The 19,839-nt window shown below is 42.1% G+C and overlaps 1 protein-coding gene across 2 annotated transcripts in view; it reads right to left on the reverse strand.

Annotated features, from left to right (window-relative positions):
* Window positions 1-18,371, reverse strand: part of LOC139474037 (choline/ethanolamine transporter flvcr2a-like) — a 34,428-nt gene extending 16,057 nt beyond the window's left edge. The window contains exons 1-5 of one of the 2 annotated variants that reach the window (XM_071256894.1): window positions 18,230-18,371; window positions 9,825-9,852; window positions 7,583-8,163; window positions 6,319-6,460; window positions 1,754-1,891 (exon numbers count right to left, since the gene is read on the reverse strand). In XM_071256894.1, coding sequence (XP_071112995.1) covers window positions 1,754-1,891; window positions 6,319-6,460; window positions 7,583-8,163; window positions 9,825-9,852; window positions 18,230-18,295 — 955 coding nt within the window. In that variant the 5' untranslated portion in view covers window positions 18,296-18,371. The remainder of the gene's footprint in view (window positions 1-1,753; window positions 1,892-6,318; window positions 6,461-7,582; window positions 8,164-9,824; window positions 9,853-18,229) is intronic. The other variant, XM_071256893.1, reaches the window with a different exon arrangement.
* Between the last annotated feature and the right edge of the window lie 1,468 nt (window positions 18,372-19,839).

Genomic DNA, 19,839 nt, shown 5'->3' on the forward strand with positions numbered 1-19,839 from the left:
GGATTTAGAAGGGGCTACCGAAAATCAGATATTGTATTTGTTCTTTAAACATTGATATATATATTACAAAAACTAAATAGAAAAGATTCAAAATTAAACACTGACTTTCAAAAGGCTTTTGATTCAGTTGACAGATCACTACTCCTAACAAAGATATTATCCAATATAATCTCAGGAAATGTATTAAAATTAATAATATCATAACCATATAATGATATCGCTTATTTAGTGAAAACTGAAAACAGCATTTCAAATCCTTTGACTCCAACATCGGGGTAAGACAAGGATACATTTTGTCTCCCACATTATTAAATTTATTATATATGATCTTCCACATTTTATCAAATCTGATTTTGTAAATCCATGACTGAAGGATTTGCAAAGCATGGGTACCGCCAACTTGGCGTCGACAGATATTTTGCAAATCTTGTTCTTAATCAAAGTGCTCACGTGATTTAATCAACTTCGCGAGGTAAGGCCCATACACCCACACGCGTACAATAGGTGAATAGGTAACACTGCTCATATCTAAACTGACCTGCATAGTTTGCTGCCTCTTGCGTCGGTATGTCGCAGACCTCTTCTGCCTTTAGATTGCCGATTGTACACATGAAACCACCATCGGGGGGTGGGAAGAAATCCCGAATGTGATTCTCAAAACTTCACCAAATTATATATCTAAATTAAAATATAGCTACAAGCACAAATGGCGGGTTCTAAGTGACGCGCGTACAAACGTACGCAAAACTATTCGGCCATATTCAAATCCTTAGATGGTTTGATAGTACTAACGCCGTCAAAAGTAAAGCACTGCTTGCAGCATATCGCTGCTATGAAATTGACGCATGCCGGAGTGTCCCAGGGTGTTCTATACACATTTCCGACCTCTTCCATAATGGAATCTTCAAATGGTCTGCTTGTACAAACGCCGTAAAAGGTTAGGCACCGCTTGTAGACATCGCCGCTAGGGAACTGGCGTGTGCCGGAGCATCCTTGGATGTTCTTAACCCATTTTAAACCTCATCCATATTCAAGAAACTTCAAAGTGCACCGCGATTCGCCTTCATGCGAATACCTAAAATTTAATAAAAGTCGCCTTCGTGCAAGACCCCGATATACCTGGCTGTAAAGGCCTTGGACAACGTTAGCGCTTGGGCGATAAGATGGCGCTCTAGTGTCAAGCTAGTCGGCAGTGAAGGAGAGCAGCGCTCTGATTGGTTTAATGGCTCCCGGTCGGAACAATGTATTATCGATCAGGTCGTCTTGACCTAGCGTCGCCATTTTGTTTGAAACAATTGCATGTGATATGAGAGGTGAAATCTGATTGGTCAATAGGAGGGACATAGAATGGACATAACTCGTCATAGCCATTGGTGGCGCTACGATCAAGTCTGGAAATTCCAGCTTAGTTACGAGTCCTACTACGCATGCGTGTCTTACATGTCAAATATGGTATAATTTGCAAACTGGTCTTTGCTTATTTTTAATATGTCGACATTTTACATTCCCAACCGAACATACAAGTCAGCCATGTTCATAAGGTGAAAGGGGTTACCTCCCCTAATATGTTAACCAAAGTCACACAGCATTTTCATCATCATCATCATCAATATCATCATCATAATACTAATAATAATCACGAAAAATTGACATGTCAAAGTAGCCGGATGGCTGGTGCGATGTAGGAGTAATGAAATCGAAAAAAGATATTCGACAGAGACATTGCATGCAGTGATGTTATCGGCAATCTCACCATAGGATATGACGAGGAGGACAAAGGGGAGAGTCTTGACGAGCCGCCAGAGGGAGGAGAGATAGTGCTGCCCCTCCGTCTCCTGCATTGCAACCAGCTGCGCCCTACTTGGGGGGACGGGAGGATGGTCTCTGTACCCTGTGTAGCGAGAGGAGAGATTCGTTAATTAGTATTCGTAATGTCTTTAAAAAAATACGTTTGCTTATTACTGACAAAATTGAGTTGATTACTCGCTCCAAGACGTCTTTGAACAAATTCTGTGAATAACCATTATTCAAATGAACAGTGTGGCGTTAATAGTTGCGACTCGGAGATGACAACTGAATGGTAGCCAGTACTATAAGTGAAAAATTCAATTATAACCGACGGTTTCAAATGCTGAAATGTTGACGAACTTCGATAAAACATCTGCAAATGTATAATATTCAACTTCCAGAGTCCTCATCCTAAACGTCGCCATGCTGCAAACAGCGTATAGTTTCTCTCATGAGTGAAAACTACGGCACACACATACGTTCGTTAAACAATTCGCTATAACAGTGAGTTAGGGAGGGAGTATGGTTTTACGCCGCTTTTAGCAATATCCCAGCAATATCACGGCGGGGGACACTAGAAATGGGCTTCACACATTGTACCCATGTCGGGAATCGAACCCGGGTCTTCGATGTGACGAGCGAACGCTTTAACCACTAGGCTACCCGACCACCCCTCGCTATAACAGACAACGCTCGATGAGGTTATTTCGGACATGAAAGGTTTATGACCTCTTTGATAAGATTTGTTTATGTGTTTGTTGTTTAACGCCGCACTCAGCAATATTACAGCTATATGACGACGGTCTGTAAATAATCAAGTCTGGACTATCCAATCTAGTGATTAATATCATGAGCATCGATCCACGCAATTGGGATGTGCATCTACCTGACCACCCGATCCAGTTAGTTGTCTCTTACGAAGACCTATTCTACCCCGGATCTTCACGGGTTCTTTGATAAGAGGGAAGCGTTTACGCAGATATCTCAAATGGCGTAATTAATCCGGATACCAGCTTCATTATGTATACTCCCTGATTGCTCCTCATGGTCCGTCAGTATCACCTCACCTCACCTCACCTCACCTCACCTCACCTCACCTCAAACGTTATGTATGTGTGTGTACCGGGAATCAATAATACATTTATCAAATATGATTCTTGAACGCTAAGACAAAAACGGGAACCATTTCAAAAGCCACGACTAAGTTCACGTAAAAACTACTGTGATACAGGCCATTCTGAACGTGCATTTCAAAGGATTAAATCTGACGCAGCTATAGGTCATTATGCAAAAGTATAGAGATATTACGGTAATAACGTGACATGTTTTTATAATTCCGAGAAATCACTCGAGTCTGCTGACCTCGAAAGAAGACTCAACTCCCGGAATCGTGGAGGTCGCTCTCCCCGAGAACACTGACAGATACGGAACATACGTGCAGATGAGAGGTGGATTGTGTGGGATAGGCTGTCGTTATTTGATTACACGCTCTGTCCACCGATCCACTTACATAATGCATCTGCCAAATCTGTTATTTATGGTGGTGTGTGAGAGAGCGTTTGTCTGGAGAAGAGGGAGGGAGACTTACTTGTGCAAGATTGTGAGGGATTGGTTAAGCTGTCACTCATTGAACCTTTTACATAAATCATAAAATGGGCACTTTTCACACAGTGTGCTGTTGGTACAATTTGTCGGAATCCTACGGTGGAATGTATCTCGCAATTCCTAAAACACTTTCAAGGAGAAACTTCCAAACAATAACACGACCAAAATCATGTATATGTAAAGACATGTATAGTCTTTATGCAGTCCTTTGTCCTTAACATGTTACACTGCTGAACAAAAGTTTGTTTAATTCAAATGTGAAAGAAGTTGCATGTAATAATACATGCATGAATCCCGCTTTGGGATATCGTTGGAAAGAAAACTGAAGGGGTATGCTAACATCCAGAGAAAAACCCACGAGCACGGGTATGGGGCTGACAAACCTAGAAACCTAATCAGGATTCGACCCCACAATCACAGGTTTATGGCGTGCCAGAAACTCCGCAACTCTGCACAGCGAATCGCGGCGCCTTAGATGACTGGGCCACCCGTGCCCCCTATCTTTTGGAAATAAATCATGATTACTGTGTTTAACAAACATTTGTTCAGCAGCTGTACATAGCAGCTGACAGTACATCCTCGATAATACAGTGTATTAGATATCCATTCTCCACGATGAATACCCTGGACCCTAGTTCCTTTAGGAAATGAGGTGACTATCTCTTTCTTCATATCACCGTAACAACACACACGAAAACTATAGACGCATCAACACGGCGACAAAGACTTTGTTCGTTACATTAAATTTACAAGAAAATAATTTTCCCTAAATGTTTATTCGACACAGGTATTTATCATAACAGAGACATTCTACACTGGAAAATCGAGGATGTAGGCAGTACCACACTGAGAATCAAAGGAATCACAGTGCTAAAGTTTGCGCGATGCTCGGGGCAGTGCGTGTGTTCCAAAAGACAACTGAAAACCATCACGGCCCATTATGACATGGGAGGTCACTCCACCTTCACAAGGGACGTCACTCCACCCAAGCTTCTCACAGCGATAGCCCGTTCGCGGAGCTCCCTTTACTATCGCTGCCACCAGTCAAAACCCACTGTGATAGGTGGTTACAACCATGCTTGGAGTTGAACTCGCAATCGTTATGACCGTTGTGTTTACAAACAAGCGATGACTGCGACGCCGAATACTCTTGCCCCAACTAAATTATTTTCTTTGTTTGTCAATTTGAATTTCTCTTTCATTTCAGCTATCATATAATTGGTATAGTAAGAATGTAATGGGAAATTTGAATCTTATCAAACAAACAAAAAGTTAAATTCATCTCCGAAATATGATCGTTCGTAAACCTTTTTTAAAAATAAATATATTGGCATTCCCAGAAAAATAAACAAAAGTATTTACGTTGCTACATTTGGGGTTAGAGGGATAAATTTCAAGATTCTTGTAATGGCCGCGTCTACCCTGGTGGCAGCGATGTTACCGAGAGTGTAACGAAGGTGTTAAGCGCTGGGAAGGAGCTTGCACTCCACCTTGACAGGGGAGGTCACTCCACCTTGACGGAACGAGAACGAGTAGCCCAGGCGTTTTCCATTGACTCATTGTTGGTGACTACGTATAGAGGGCCACCCGTAGGGTCCTTTCGTTGTGTGGGACTTGTTAAGGATTCTGGTAATGACATTTTAGTGTCCCGTCAGTATTGGCAGCGGGGTACTGCACACACACAACGCGGCCATTGTTTTGAAGGCAGGAATGGGCAAGTAGTTATGAAGAACGTCATGGCATGGTGTCAGACAGTATTGGTGTAGTGGTGCTCATACAGTGTTTGTTGAGTGGCGCTAAGCCAATATTGCAATAGTCGTGGTCAGACACTATTCACATAATGTTTTGCTCAGACAGTATTGATAAAATTGTGTCGCTCGGAACACGACTCCACTACCCGGAACATTACGGTACATCATCATCAGTGTTGCGACGTTCACGTGGAAGGTTATTCCCGTCAGGGCCTCTCGTTTCCGAGACTTCCGACATTAAAAATAGGCAAGCATTGTATCACAGTAAGTGCACGTAGTAATTCGTTACACTTGAAACGGTTTTTTATCTTAGCGTTCAAGAATCATATGTCATAACGTGTTTTTGATGACAGATGGACACATTTTCAGAATGTTGAGTGGGTTGGTGAGCGGTTGAGTGTTTGTTTGTTGTTTAAAGCCCCACTCAGAAATATTCAATCTGTAAGACGGCGGTCTGTAAATAATCGAATCTGGACCAGAAAATCCAGTGATTATTATCATGAGCATCGTTCCACTCAATTGACATGCCCCCAAGGCTCTCCCCGCCACACTGAAACGCTGCGTCTCCCTCCATACGGTGGCACCGGAAGGAGCATCCTTATCATCTTGTACTCATGAATGGGTTTTGGTGTTTAGCCCTGTTTCTGCAAGTACGAGGTCACTGCACATTTAATCGAGTTTGTCTATTTTCCAAAGGCCACAGACACTTGCTTATTTTACTGACTTGTCACAGCGAAACAATTTGATCGATTGACTCAAGTTTTTTGTGTGGATATGCCTCTATGACATCATGTTCACTATTACACAGTTCCTTCTATGTGAGGCTTAGAACTTCTCAATCATCCCTCGTGGGACTCGTTCTCGCAATTTCATGGACTGTAACTGCCCCGACAAGGCTACTTGATGTGTTTGTTTGTTTGTTGCAATATTCCAGCTATCTGTAAATAATCGAGTCCAGTGATTGATATCATGAGCATCGATCCACGCAACTGGGATACGATGACATGCAACATCAGCGAGCCCGACCACCCAATCCCGTTAGTGGCCTCTTACGACAAGCATAGTCTCCTTTTACACCAAGCATCTATTGCTGAATACCTATTCTACCCAGGATCTTCATGGATCAAGACTACTCGAGCTGACGTGGCTGACCCAACAGTCACCGGTTCCTTACCTATGAGTATTAATATGAAGATCGCCGTCGTGACCCCTGCGGTGATGTACATCATGAGGCTCATGTCCCTGCCCACCTGGTCCAGGTCGGGGGAGTTGGGCACGAGGACGGGAGGGAGGAGAAACCCGACTGCCGCACCTACCTGGATGAGTGAGTTATATTCCGAGGTTAATAAAATCTTTCTGTTATATCGGCAAATAAATAGAGGATATTTCATGTGTCGAGTAGCCACGAGTGAAAATATCTTCTTTCCCCCGTCAAGAGATGGCAGAAACATGATATTTCACGAGTCACATGGAATATCCTATTTATTATATACAGTTTGTGTAGTTGTCTACCGGATTTTGTTTTTATTACAAATATAAAACCATGAAACGTAAATTCTTCCTACCTAACACGCAGGGACATTTCACCTTGTAACTGCGACTTAAAAAGTCGTTCCCAGTGTGCTAAATCTTAAAATACACACTGGTCAAGTAACAAAAATGGCGATTAGCGAAACGAACTGTCTCGATTGATGAGTTAAATGAGAAAATTGCAGTCTACAACGAAACATTTTCAAGAGAATAGCAAACGGCAAGAGCGATATTACCCCATAAATGTAAAACAGTCATTATTTGGGGGCGGTCGGGTAGCCTAGTGGTTAAAGCGTTCGCTCGTCAGGCCGAAGACCCGGGTTCGATTCCCGACATAGGTACAATGTGTGAAGCCCATTTCTGGTGTCACCCGCCGTGATTTTGCTTGAATATTGCTAAAAGCGTCGTAAAACCACACTCATCCACCCACTCATTATTTTGCCTTCTCAATGTTGAACAAACGTAAACAAGAAGTCAAGAGTTTGTGTACGGGAAACAGTTTGCTGGGAGATAGCTCTTGTATGACAATAATTCCGTCAAAGTGTCAAAGTCTTCACTGCAGTGAAATATCAAGTGTTAGTAGTAGTAGTAGTAGTAGTAGTAGTAGTAGTAGTAGTAGTAGTATTTACGGCGGGGGTTTTTTTTTTTGCTCCATTTGCGCCCCACGCATCACTTTGGTATATACTGCTGATTAGGGCTCGTTTAGCCTTGTAGTTAAAGCGTTCGCTCGTCATGCCGAAGACCCAGGTTCGATTCCCCACATTGGTACAATGCATGAATGACAATAGTGCTAAAAATGGCGCAAAACTATACTCGCTCATTCACTGCTGAATAGAGGGGTAATGTGGACAATAATACATGGAAATATTTTGATTTTAACTTGTAGTTTATAAATTGAGTTATCTTACCTGATTTCCAAAGACGCCTAAAGATGTCGCTGTCGAGACTTCATCCGGGCCAAACCAGGCAGCCGCTAGAGGTGCTGGCATGCCCAGGACCCATATCTGTGCCACTGAGCAGATTGTCTGAGCAAACATGAGGACGCCAAATCGGTCAGGGCTGACGCTACCACACTTCACCCACGCTCCCACAGCGTTGAGGAACGACCCCACAACGTTACACACCCTCAGCCCCTTGCTGTCCATCAGCCACGTGGCTGGGAAGATCAGAGGCACGTAGGCCAGCATGTAGACCATAGACAACCAATCGACAGCGGTCTCCTGCTGTAGCGTGTCCCCTGGGAGGCTGGTGTTGTAGTAGCGCAAGATGACGTTGGCGATGATGTTGAGGTGGATCCATTGGAAGGAGTTGCTGAAGGAGTAGAGACAGAAGAGCCCCAGCATCAGCCAACGTTTCTTGAATACCCGCGTCTCTCCATACTCTGCACCAGCCTCAGTTGACCCTTCTGGAGGGGGCGTGATCGGCTGCTTTGATGCTTCGGGCCCACCATCGTTCTTCATCTGTAGTTCGTGGTCGCCGCTCGTATCTACTGGATCATAAAAAGAGGATATCATTATACAAAGGATCTTGAAAGTGAAAAGTTTAGAAGTTTAGATGCAATTGGCCTGACAGGACGACATACATCTCCATTTGTTTGCTGTTCACTCAGCAATATTCGACCTATATGACGGTCTGTACATAATTCAGTATGGGCCAGACAATCCAGTGACTGATATCAGGAGCATCCCAATTAGGATACGATGACATGCATCAACCCAGTCAAAGAGTCTGAGCTACCGATCCCGTTAGTCGATCTATCTTACGACAAGCATAAAACGAAACATGGGCTGCTGAAGATCACTTCTAACCCTGAGGGATTCAGCTACGTGGATACACTTCTGCTACTATGGCGTTTCAGCGGTCCTTGGACCGCCTCCGTGGCCTAGGGTTCGATTCCCGGACGCGTCATACCAAAAAACGTTAAAAGATGGTACTTGTTGTTACCCTGTCTGGCGTTCGGCATAAAGGGGATTAAGTGAGTGATTGATTTTGGTTTAAGGCCACTTTTAACAGTATTACAGTTATATCACCGCGTGTCAGCTTAATGTGGGAAGGAAGCCCCAAGCAGGTCTCAGACGTTTACCACTTCGGTGAAACCCACGAGCACGGGTATGGTGCTGACAAACCTAGAAACATAATTGGGGCGAACCGGGATTCGAACCCACAATCATAGGTTTCTGGTGTGCCCAAGGGACGCAACTATGCAAGCGAATCGCGGCGCCTTAGACGACTGGGGCACCTGTGGCCCCTTTAAGGGGCTAAAACAAGGACTGGTCGGCTCGGTGTCAGTATACAGTGTCCGAGTGGGGTATTCATTTTAAACTGCGGCATGGTACCTCAGTGAGCTAGCACTATAAATCGGCATCAGTCCGGACTAGTACAAGCAGCCACACACACACGCACATGCACGTCGCTATATAAGTGGAATAATCCTCGTTAAACCCTATTTCACCTCACCTCTCGCTTCTCTGGTTATTGCCAGGCTCACAGACTAGAATGATAAAACCAGTCACAACACAGTAAGTCAATCATCAAATTACCAGTAGCACACACGAAACATGGCCATGCAACAGATCCAGTCATCGCTCAGCATACAGCCGGTCAGCATCTAAGCGTGTTTCCAACTACACGAACTAACTGATACAACGAACTTATATTTTAGTCCCGGTCATGTGTTGTATATACAATAAGCTACGGTTATAACGAACACGCTTATCACGAACTTACTTTTTTGGTCCCGACTATTTGCTGTACTTATGCTGTATATATGCTTATAACGAACTACGGTTATAACGAACTAAAATTAGTAGTCCCTTTGAGTTCGTTATAACCGTACTTTTCTGTATGTTGTATATATGCTTATAACGAACTACGGTTATTACGAACTAAAATTAGTGGTCCCTTTGAGTTCGTTATAACCGTAGTTTACTGTACTGATAAGCAATATGGCTTCAACGGCGATATGCATTTGCCAATCAACACGTGTCGATCATTACCTGATGAATTTATGAAGTTATTAACACTTACATCAGTTCATATTTCATATATTTGTCTTCAATCATCTCGTATAAGGAAGTACATGAAGACTTAACTACTAGTATTCACGCTCCAGAATTTCTTCAATATTATCTCGAGTACTGCAAGATTTACCTGCATTCTTGTGGGCGATGTCGTGATTCTGTAAATAAAAACAAGTGGGCATTTAGTCAGTTTGTTTGTTTGTTGTTTAACGCCGCACCCATCAATATTCCAGCTATAAGACGGCGGTCTGTAAATAATCGAGTCTGGAGCAGACAATCCAGTTATTGACAGCATGAGCATCGATCCACGCAATTCGGATGCGATGACCTGCATCATCCAAGTCAGCGAGCCTGACCACCCGATCCCGTTAGTCGCCTCTTACGACAAGCAGAGTCGCCTTTTACGGCAAGCATGGGTCATTTACTCAGAGGAAACTCAGACGCTTTTGTTATTTTTTAGAAACATTTCCAAATCATCTACACAACAGGCATCCTACTCATTCACTGTTACAGGAACAACTCTACTCGGTGATGTTCAAGTAACACTCGATGGTATACAGCATACAGACTGTATGACCTCTAAGTATACGGGGTCAGTCTGCTAAATGCAGTTCCCAGGACAGCGATGGCAGCGAATAAGACGCAAAGCAACCAATTCAAAATATAAAGACGTTCAGATAATGTATCACTGGAATTATGGTTAAAACGTATCCTGTGAAGCATGTCATATCATCAATTATGTCCGTTGACCTCTCAGACTCAGTGTCCTTAGCCAATCGCTGTGTACCGTGTCCCCGGATCCGGAGGTAGAGGGCTATTATTCCGCCCGATTATGACCCCTGGGCCTACTTGCACAAAGCGATCTTAGCGCTAAGATGATCGTAACTCCCATACTTTGACATCGGCTTTCAATAGTCGTAGCGCTAAGATCGCTTTGTGCAAGTGAACCCTGGTCCCATTAGGCTTTCCTCTGTGTCAAAGCCATCACATGACTTTGTCGCTAGGCATCAATCATCACTACTTACTGCTATCGCGCACTCGGTGAAGGCAAAGGCCAAATACTCGCTGCCAAGTGTCCAGACACTCGCTGCCCGTTTCCTCGGGCATGTGGGACAGTGACTATACGAGACCCATCAACAGTAAACATACTCAGTGTGTCAGCTGGTCCTACATCGTTATCAGACGTGTTCAAAGTACGTTGAACGTTAACGTTACTGAATCAATAATAATATATAGATATGAATAATATGCTACAGTTGACACAGATGCGGTGACATTATTATTGCGGTGCGCAGCAGCTAATAAAAGACCGGGCGAAGCTATAATATGTTCATTAATTGTGATGTGATACAGAAAAAAATATATTGCATTACTATGGAACCCTAGAAGGGACATTGTCGCGTTGTCGCGTTGTCTCGTTGTCGCGCATTTTACACATTTTTATGGGGCGACAATGCGACAACGCCACCTATTTCTTTTACCTTGAGAAATGTCGCGTTGTCGCATTGTCGCCCTTTGGTAAAATAAACAAAATGTATTCAAAGCGTGTCAATGCGACAAATGGCCTAAATGTCGCATTGTCGCCCTTTGGTAAAATAAACAAAATGTATTCAAAGCGCGTCAATGCGACAAATGGCCTAAATGTCGCATTGTCGCCCTTTGGTAAAATAAACAAAATGTATTCAAAGCGCGTCAATGCGACAAATGGCCTAAATGTCGCATTGTCGCCCTTTGGTAAAATAAACAAAATGTATTCAAAGCGCGTCAATGCGACAAATGGCCTAAATGTCGCATTGTCGCCCTTTGGTAAAATAAACAAAATGTATTCAAAGTGCGTCAATACGATTAATGGCCTAAATGACACACTGTCGCACTCTGGTTATTTTGGCACGTGCATGTTTTTGAAATAACGACAACGCGACAATGTCCCTTCTAGGATTTCATATATAACAGTGGTGTGTTGAGGTTGGGAGAAATGAGAATTGTTGATTTGATGGCCCGTTTTTGTTTCATAATTATTTTTGTTTATGATGTTTTGCGTCGTTTTGTGTTAAATTTTGGTTTTCCTTTGTGGTTGACTTTTTCATTGATTTTTATGGGCTGATGTTAACTGAATTTTGGAGGTGATGGAGCTTGGTTCAAGGGTATGGGGATGGTGGTGACCCGGCGTTGACTGGACCATGGCTGACGGGACTGTGGGCTGCAATATGTGGTTGTTTTGGTTTTGATTCTTATGAGCGGTTAGACTGATTCGTAGGAAGGGAGTTATGGTCCTGACACTCCAAGATTCAAAGTCAAGGAGAAACTTGAAATTATCATACGATCCTGGCTCGCCTAAGGGACGCAACTCTACAAAGCCTTGGCAAACAGGGTGACCTGTGCTGCAGTTATAGAGGGCGAGGTAATGTTAGGAGAACTGTACCCTGTATTCATGTATACAATCTTTTATGTTGAGGTGTTATGTTTGCCTCTGACACGGCACATAGAGTGCAAACATACCTAGTGCAAACATCAACCATAGTCAGCTCCTTGTCACGCGCGGAGGTATATGTGTACGCAAGGGAGACACATTACACGGAGCCATGGCTTCTCCCAGTGTTTACGTGTATCAAATAACGTGTAAGTCCACGGCGACTTTACAGAAAACCCCACAGCTCGATTCCTTAACAAGAGATTTTGAACCTTAAACTCCATGCCGAAAGACAACGAAAAGCATCAATAAGAATCGCCAGCTCATCTGTGTACTGTACGTGTCAATTGATTGTAGGACTACCGAGACTGCAGAATGGTTCAATACTCAATTATAAGAGTGTGTACCTCAAATTCCAGGCCGACGGACGAAGGAATGTAAACTGTTTCAATAAGAGTAAGTGAGTATGGTTTTACGCCGCTTTTAGCAATATTCCAGCAATATCACGGCGGGGGACACCAGAAATGGGCTTCACACATTGTACCCATGTCGGGAATCGAACCCAGGTCTTCGGCGTGACGAGCGAACGCTTTAACCTCTAGGCTACCCGACCGCCCCGTTTCAATAACAAGCATTACGACCATTCCGACCATTACGTGACACTGAAACCCTAATATTAAAAAGATTAAAACATCTGAATGAAATATGACCACACGGTGTCCTTTATTCCTTCTGCAAATGATAATGCCCTGAAAACTTGCGTTAACATTATTAAAGCTAAAATGAATAGACTTTTTATCAAATAAAAGTAAACAACAATTTTGGTTTGAAACATTAAGTGCAATCAACACGAATGTCACTGACCCACTTTTACAAATATGGAAACGTCATAGAACAAACCAGATGACGTCACTACAGAAGCCCGAGGTCTTCCATTAACTGTAAATGATAATGCCCTGGAAAATAGCGTTACCCTTATATTATAGCTAAAATGGATAGAATTTGTTATCAAATAAAAGTATACAATATCGGTTTTGAAACATTTAGTGCAATGAACACGAATTTCACAGACCCCCCTTTACAAATATGGAATGATAACATTTCTGATAACAGGCGGGCGGTTTAATAATAATTCTATCCATTTTAGCTATAATATGTGGTAACGTGTACGCGACGGAATCGAATCGAAGCCATGTGTGTACGACGCATATTGTTTGTTTAGCGTGGATGTTATAAACTTGTGTCCACTGAGCGTATCATCTGCTGTATCGAAGTGTCTCTTGGCTGTAAATCTACATGTTATGACTAACTTATAGTTTATAACCACTTACAGTTGAAAGCCTCTGAGCATAAATACAAGAGACAAAACCCTTTCCATAATCATAGGAAATCTCTTCTAAAAGTGTCCGTTTGTCCGGTTCCGACTATACCAGGAACTTCAACCTAATGTTAACATTAAACTCAGCTAATTGATCACACTTATTTTTTTATTTCACACTTATGTAATTATTTTGTCCATAGTGTCATGGAAGTGGTATGAAGAGCTTTGTTACCGTTAACATAGAACCCCAATATATATAAACAAGGTCAACCACATCTGTCAAAGGAGAAACAGTATGTGCTTCTGTTGACTTTCCAATATCTTTTGATGCTACATGGTGCTTTGGAAAATAATGGTTGTATGATAACACTGACATCTGTATTATCCACAATACATGGTTGTGTGACAACACACTGACATCTCCATCGTGTACAATAAATTGTTATGCCAAAGCACTAAGATCTGCTTCTAAATCGTAGGCAATATTTTCAGAAAGACTGCTGTGTGACGTTGTCTTATGGTTGAACGTTACACATTGTTGTTGTGTTGCGTTATATGGCAAAGTTGTCATGCTGTGTTGCGTTATAGGGCAAAGTTGTCATGTTGTGTTGGGTTATAGGGAAACGTCGTCATGTTGTGTTACGTTATAGGGAAACGTCGTCATGCTGTGTTGTGTTATAGGAAAATGCCGTCATGCTGTGTTGCGTTATAGGGAAACGTCGTCATGCTGTGTTGCGTTACAGGGAAACATCGTCATGTTGTGTTACGTTATAGAGAAACGTCGTCATGCTGTGTTGCGTTATAAGGAAACGTCGTCATGCTATGTTGCGTTATAGGGAAACATCATGTTTTGTTGCGTTATAGGGAAACATTGTCATGCTATGTTGCGTTATACGGTAACGTTGCATTATAGGGTAACGTTGTCATGTGGTGTTGCGTAATGAGGAAACGTCGTCATGCTGTGTTGCGTTATAGGGAAACGTCATCATGTTGTGTTGCGTTATAGGAAAACATTGTCATGCTGTGTTGCGTTATAGGGAAACGTTGTGATGTTGTTGTGTGTTATAGGGTAACGTTGCATTATAGGGAAATGTTGTCATGTGGTATTGCGTAATAAGCTGTCCTCATTTTGTGGTGCGTTATAGGGCAACGTTGTCATGCTGTGTTGTGTTATAGGACACGACGTCGAGGCATAATGGCACACGCTCAAAAAGGTCACACACTGTGACAATCAATCCCCATCGGCTTTACTGGGGTCTATTCTAGTCCGACTCAGGGCGAACATCTTAGTGATCAATGTTTACAGTATGGGCTTTGTCTAGTTAGTTTGTTTCGGGGAGAGTAACACCTGGTGTCATCCCTGATTTTCAGTTATCCATTCATATAATTTTTACCCTTAGACTGCCTTTACGCCCACTCGAATCTGTTTCGGCGGATAATTGAGGCTGGTGTTCACGTTCTATATATATATATATATATATATATATATATATATATATATATATATATATATATATATATATATATATATATATATATATATATTGTATATGTACGTCGAAGGTATATGATGTGATTCTGTGTGGTACAGTCGGCCGGTGTAGAATGCGGACATGGTATTGTCGGACAGAACGACGAGACGGACATGGCCTACTTTCTACACAACAATGCATTGTTGGTTATAGAGGACATGTATGGACGAAGTAATGAGCCCCTCAAATCTTTGGTTCATAGTTAAGTCCTTTCTCGCTGTATTGTTCAATAAAATGAAAGGAAGACCTCATTTTCCCACTATTTGGAGCAAACGTATTATTTGCAATATATTTATGACATATAATATAACGAAAATGATAACCCAATTAACTATACTATATTAGAGATATCTCACCAATTGACTCATTCGCCAAAATATTACTCTCCATTTGGAATAAGAGGTTGCAAACCTGGTGTGAAGAGAAAATGTATCATTAGTGGGTCAAAGACTATTATAGGGCTAACTACCCTCCGACAGATGATATATCTACAGTACACTACGTTTATAACGAACTGACGGATAAAACGTACTGCGATTTTCTTTTATCCCGGGCATTTGCTGTAAATATCCTGTATATATGCTTATAATGAAATACGGTTATAACGAACTCAAAGGGACCACTAATTTTAGTTCGTTATAAACGTAGTTCATTATAAGCGTACATACAGGATACATAGAGCAAACGCCCGGGACCAAAAATAACCAAAGTAATTTATAAGCGTTGCGTTATTATAATGAACTACGGTTATAACGAACTAAAATTAGTGGTCCCTTTGAGTTCGTTATAACCGTAGTTTACTGTATATGGAACTTGTGTACAGACACGGGGCATCATATATTGGTGAAGAGTTACTTATCTCCACACAACACATAACCACACGACACATCATGCTGAAGTCTTCAGGTGACAGTCGGGGCGGTCGGGTAGCCTAGTGGTTAAAGCGTTCGCTCGTCACGCCGAAGACCCGGGTTCGATTCCCGACATGGGCACAATGTGTGAAGCCCATTTCTGGTGTCCCCCGCCGTGATATTGCTGGAATAGTGCTAAAAGCGGCGTAAAACCAAACTCACTCACTCACACACACTCAGATGACAGTCGGCGAATAACATGGGCAACGACAGTGAAACCTATTCTTGTTAGTAAAACTATGCATTTGCATATGTTTGGTGAAGTCAAGAAGTACATATCTTTATTAATATGATTAAAAAAATGTTTTCTAAAACCCTGCAACACCCATGGCAGTCCTTTTCAGATGATTCATCAAAATGCTATTATTATAGACAATTTCAAATACTCTTAAATGTTTTATTATGAAACATATTTCATTGTCCAAAAAGACAAAGGGATTGGGCACAAGTGCAAAATGTTGATATATAATGTCCTGGCATCCCTAGACACTGGAAAGTGGTTCTCTCTCGCTTTAGACGCCGTTCTTTTCGTCACAAATAGCTGTTGTGGGTTATGAGAAGGTATTTTCTAATAAAAGCCACACAATCCTTTCCAAAATGACAATAGTATTCTCTGCTTAAACCAAAGTTCATTGTAAGATTCCGACAATACCATCAGTATGTGTTTATGAATCAATAGTGTCAATTACTGATGATACAAGGTGTGCACATCCTGCTCCATTAGTGGCACGTCACAAACACATGCAGGTGCTTGTCACTGATGGGGAATTTGTGAAATGTCCCCATCATGTCTACCATAACGCTTCACTTAGGCCTTGCATGTTGTAAACCTGATCAAACAACTTTTGAGCAAGAGTCGTATGACGCTCTTTGTAAAAAGTGTTGGTTGGTTGGTTGGTTGGTTTGTTGTTTAACGCTGCACTTAGCAATATTCCAGCTATATGACGGCGGTCTGTAAATAGTCGAATCTGGACTAGACAATCCAGTGATTAATATCATGAGCATCGATCCATACAATTGGGATCGATGACATGCATCAACCAAGTCAGCGAGCCTGACCACCCGATCCCGTTAGTCGACTTTTACGACAAGCATGGGTTGCTGAAGACCTATTCTACCCCGGAATCTTCACGGGTCTTGTAAAACGTGAACCTGGTTGCACATTACACCTGTGTATACATGGTAAATCAAAAGGCTTTCACCATGTTGAACGCCCGCATTCTGGGTTAGAAGATCCCTAGCAACCTATGATAGTCGCGACTAGTGAGTGAGAATGGTTTTAAGCTGCTTTTAGCAATATTCCAGCAATATCAAGTAAGGGGCTTTACACATTGTACCCATGTCGGGAATCGAACCCGGATCTTCGGCGTGACGAGCGAACGCTTTAACCACTAGGCTACCCGACCGCCCCTGGTCGCGACTAAATCAATCTGGTGGTCAGACTCATTGATTTGGTTGATGCATGTCATCGTATCCCAATTGCGTAGATCAATGCTCATGATGTCAATCATTGGAGTGTCTGGTCCAGACTCGATTATTTACAGACCGCCGTCATATAGCTGGATTTTGCTAAGCGCAAACCACAAACAATTGTTGACAACAGGTAACCATTAATATAACCAGTGCCCCCAAAAATAATTTGCACTGAATGTATTTTGACCTGAGGCCTTATACTGAATAATTTCACGTTAATCTGTCTGTTTATTTACCTTCTATACGGCCTTGTGCGTTTCTTTACTATCATCATGAAAAACTTGCAGTGTCTATATCATACAAAGAAACATGTACCGTCTAGTGGCGATACAATTAGCATAGCTATAATACATATCCTGCTACGCTGCACCCAGCAAGGAGAACAAAACGACCTTTTTAACACTGCATAGCTTTAATATGACGCTGCATGCTTCAATGTCCGTCATGCAATCGAAACGTGCAGTGAGCTCAGGGTGAAGCCGCGACCTGTTATCTCTTAAAATAAATTGCCATCTTTGACATATGTGGGATGATATTAGGATTAACATAGCCCACTCCGACACAGTAATACTGCCTCCGAGCTGACCCGTCCTTGTTTTATCCCCTTATTAAGTCATTTGGGGATACGTTTTCGAAAATAATAACCATGGCAACTAAATGTTTTCATTCATCTAGTTAATAATTTGTGATCAGAAAATCTATATCTCCTTTTCCAAAACTCGCATCCGCCCTCACACCACATATTTGTCACTTTGTGGCCATCACATCAAGTCATAACCGTCCGATGTTTCAAGCAACTCTCAGAACCAGAGAGATCGAGGGGCAGAGGTCAGCGCGTTAGATGCGGAATGCCCATTACTCTGGAATGTAAACATCTATCGTTCTTACCTCAACTTCCTGTAGTACTTTAGAGAAGGTTGGCGACACAATGTCTCCTTGACTTTCCGAGGCCATGACTGGGCTAAACTGCCAGTACAGTGTCGGCTAGTGACACGACAAGAGCCTGTGTGTGGAGTTCCCGGTCTCTCTCGCTCAGAGCGGCTCAGCTACGTCGACTGTATACAACCACTTTCAGGAGGGAGGAGGGGGGGGGGGGGGGACGATTGGGGGGCACTGCTCGTAGAACACCCTCAATAATTCATTTCGCAGTTGATAACCGCGTCGGCAGCATCAGCTACATTGGACCAGGTTCATCTGTCAGCGGTGAGATTTGGCCATTAACTCCGAGCAGAACTATTAGTTTAAACCCCGGCATTTGGCATTCCTCAAGCCTTGCTCCATCTAGGGTTACATTAACAAGAGACCATGTATGTGTTCTCTGGTTGTATTTAGCAAAGCCTGTACCTCCATGAACCGGAATAAGCTGTACAAAAACAAATTTAAAATATGGAGGCATGTGTCGTAAGCCCCAGGTATACGAAGCTGTATAAAACTTCTTCTTTTTTAAATTGAATTAATCAGACCAACAGTACCTTCAAAACATTCGTAATAAAAGATGTTTTTAACTCAATTGCTGATGTATGTATATTTCGACCACCGGCTCTGTCTGGAGGATAAAAGTGAGTGAGTGAGTGAGTGAGTGAGTGAATGAGTGAGTGAGTGACGTTTAACACCGCTTTTAGCAATATTCCAGCAATACAGCGGCGGACATCAGAAATGGGCTTCACACATTGTACCCATGTCCGGAATCGACCCCGGATCTTCGGCGTGACGAGCGAACGCTTTACCACCAGGCTACCGGACCGCCCCGACACAAATCTAGAGTAAAGACACAAATCCAAATTATCCATTTAAATACCAGGAGTGTCCGTAATAAGTAAAGGTATCTTACAGACTATTTGTCTGAGTATGATGTAGTTTGTTTCACTGAAACACATCTGGATGAATCTGTAGATAATGAAACTTTAGATAATTCTTTCGAAGTTGCATTGGATACATCTAGTAAAATGGTGATTGTCGGTGATTTAAATGAAAATTTATTATCTAACAGAAAAAAATTATATGACGAAATTTTACACAGAAAATGTTGAGCCCACCAGAGTCACTTCTAAATCTAGCACACTTTTGGTGTCTAAGTCGTCTAAGGCGCCTCACTCACTCACTCACTCACTCACTATAAACGCAAGGTGTTATGTTATAACAAAGGAGACTTTGTTAATTTGAATGATCTCATAAACATTACCAATTGGTCTGTATTATGTAATGAATGTACAAATGTTGATGATATGTGTGAAGTGTTGTGTGAAAGATTGAATGATTTTGTAACACAGTGTATTCCATCCACTATTCGACCAAATGACAAACCATGGTTTGATTCACATTTAAGAAAGGAGTGTAGGATACGTAATAGGTTACGAAAGAAATCAAAAAGGAGTAATAAGGAGACAGATATTATAGCATACAAAAAAACAACGCAATAAAGTCAACAACATGAAAAGTTATGCGAAAGAAAAGTTCTATTCTAGCATCGATGAATTTCTTTCGGAACTATATATAGT

Source organism: Haliotis cracherodii, unplaced genomic scaffold (assembly GCF_022045235.1).
Source record: "Haliotis cracherodii isolate W230 unplaced genomic scaffold, xgHalCrac1.p SCAF_3, whole genome shotgun sequence".
NCBI lineage: Eukaryota > Metazoa > Mollusca > Gastropoda > Lepetellida > Haliotidae > Haliotis > Haliotis cracherodii.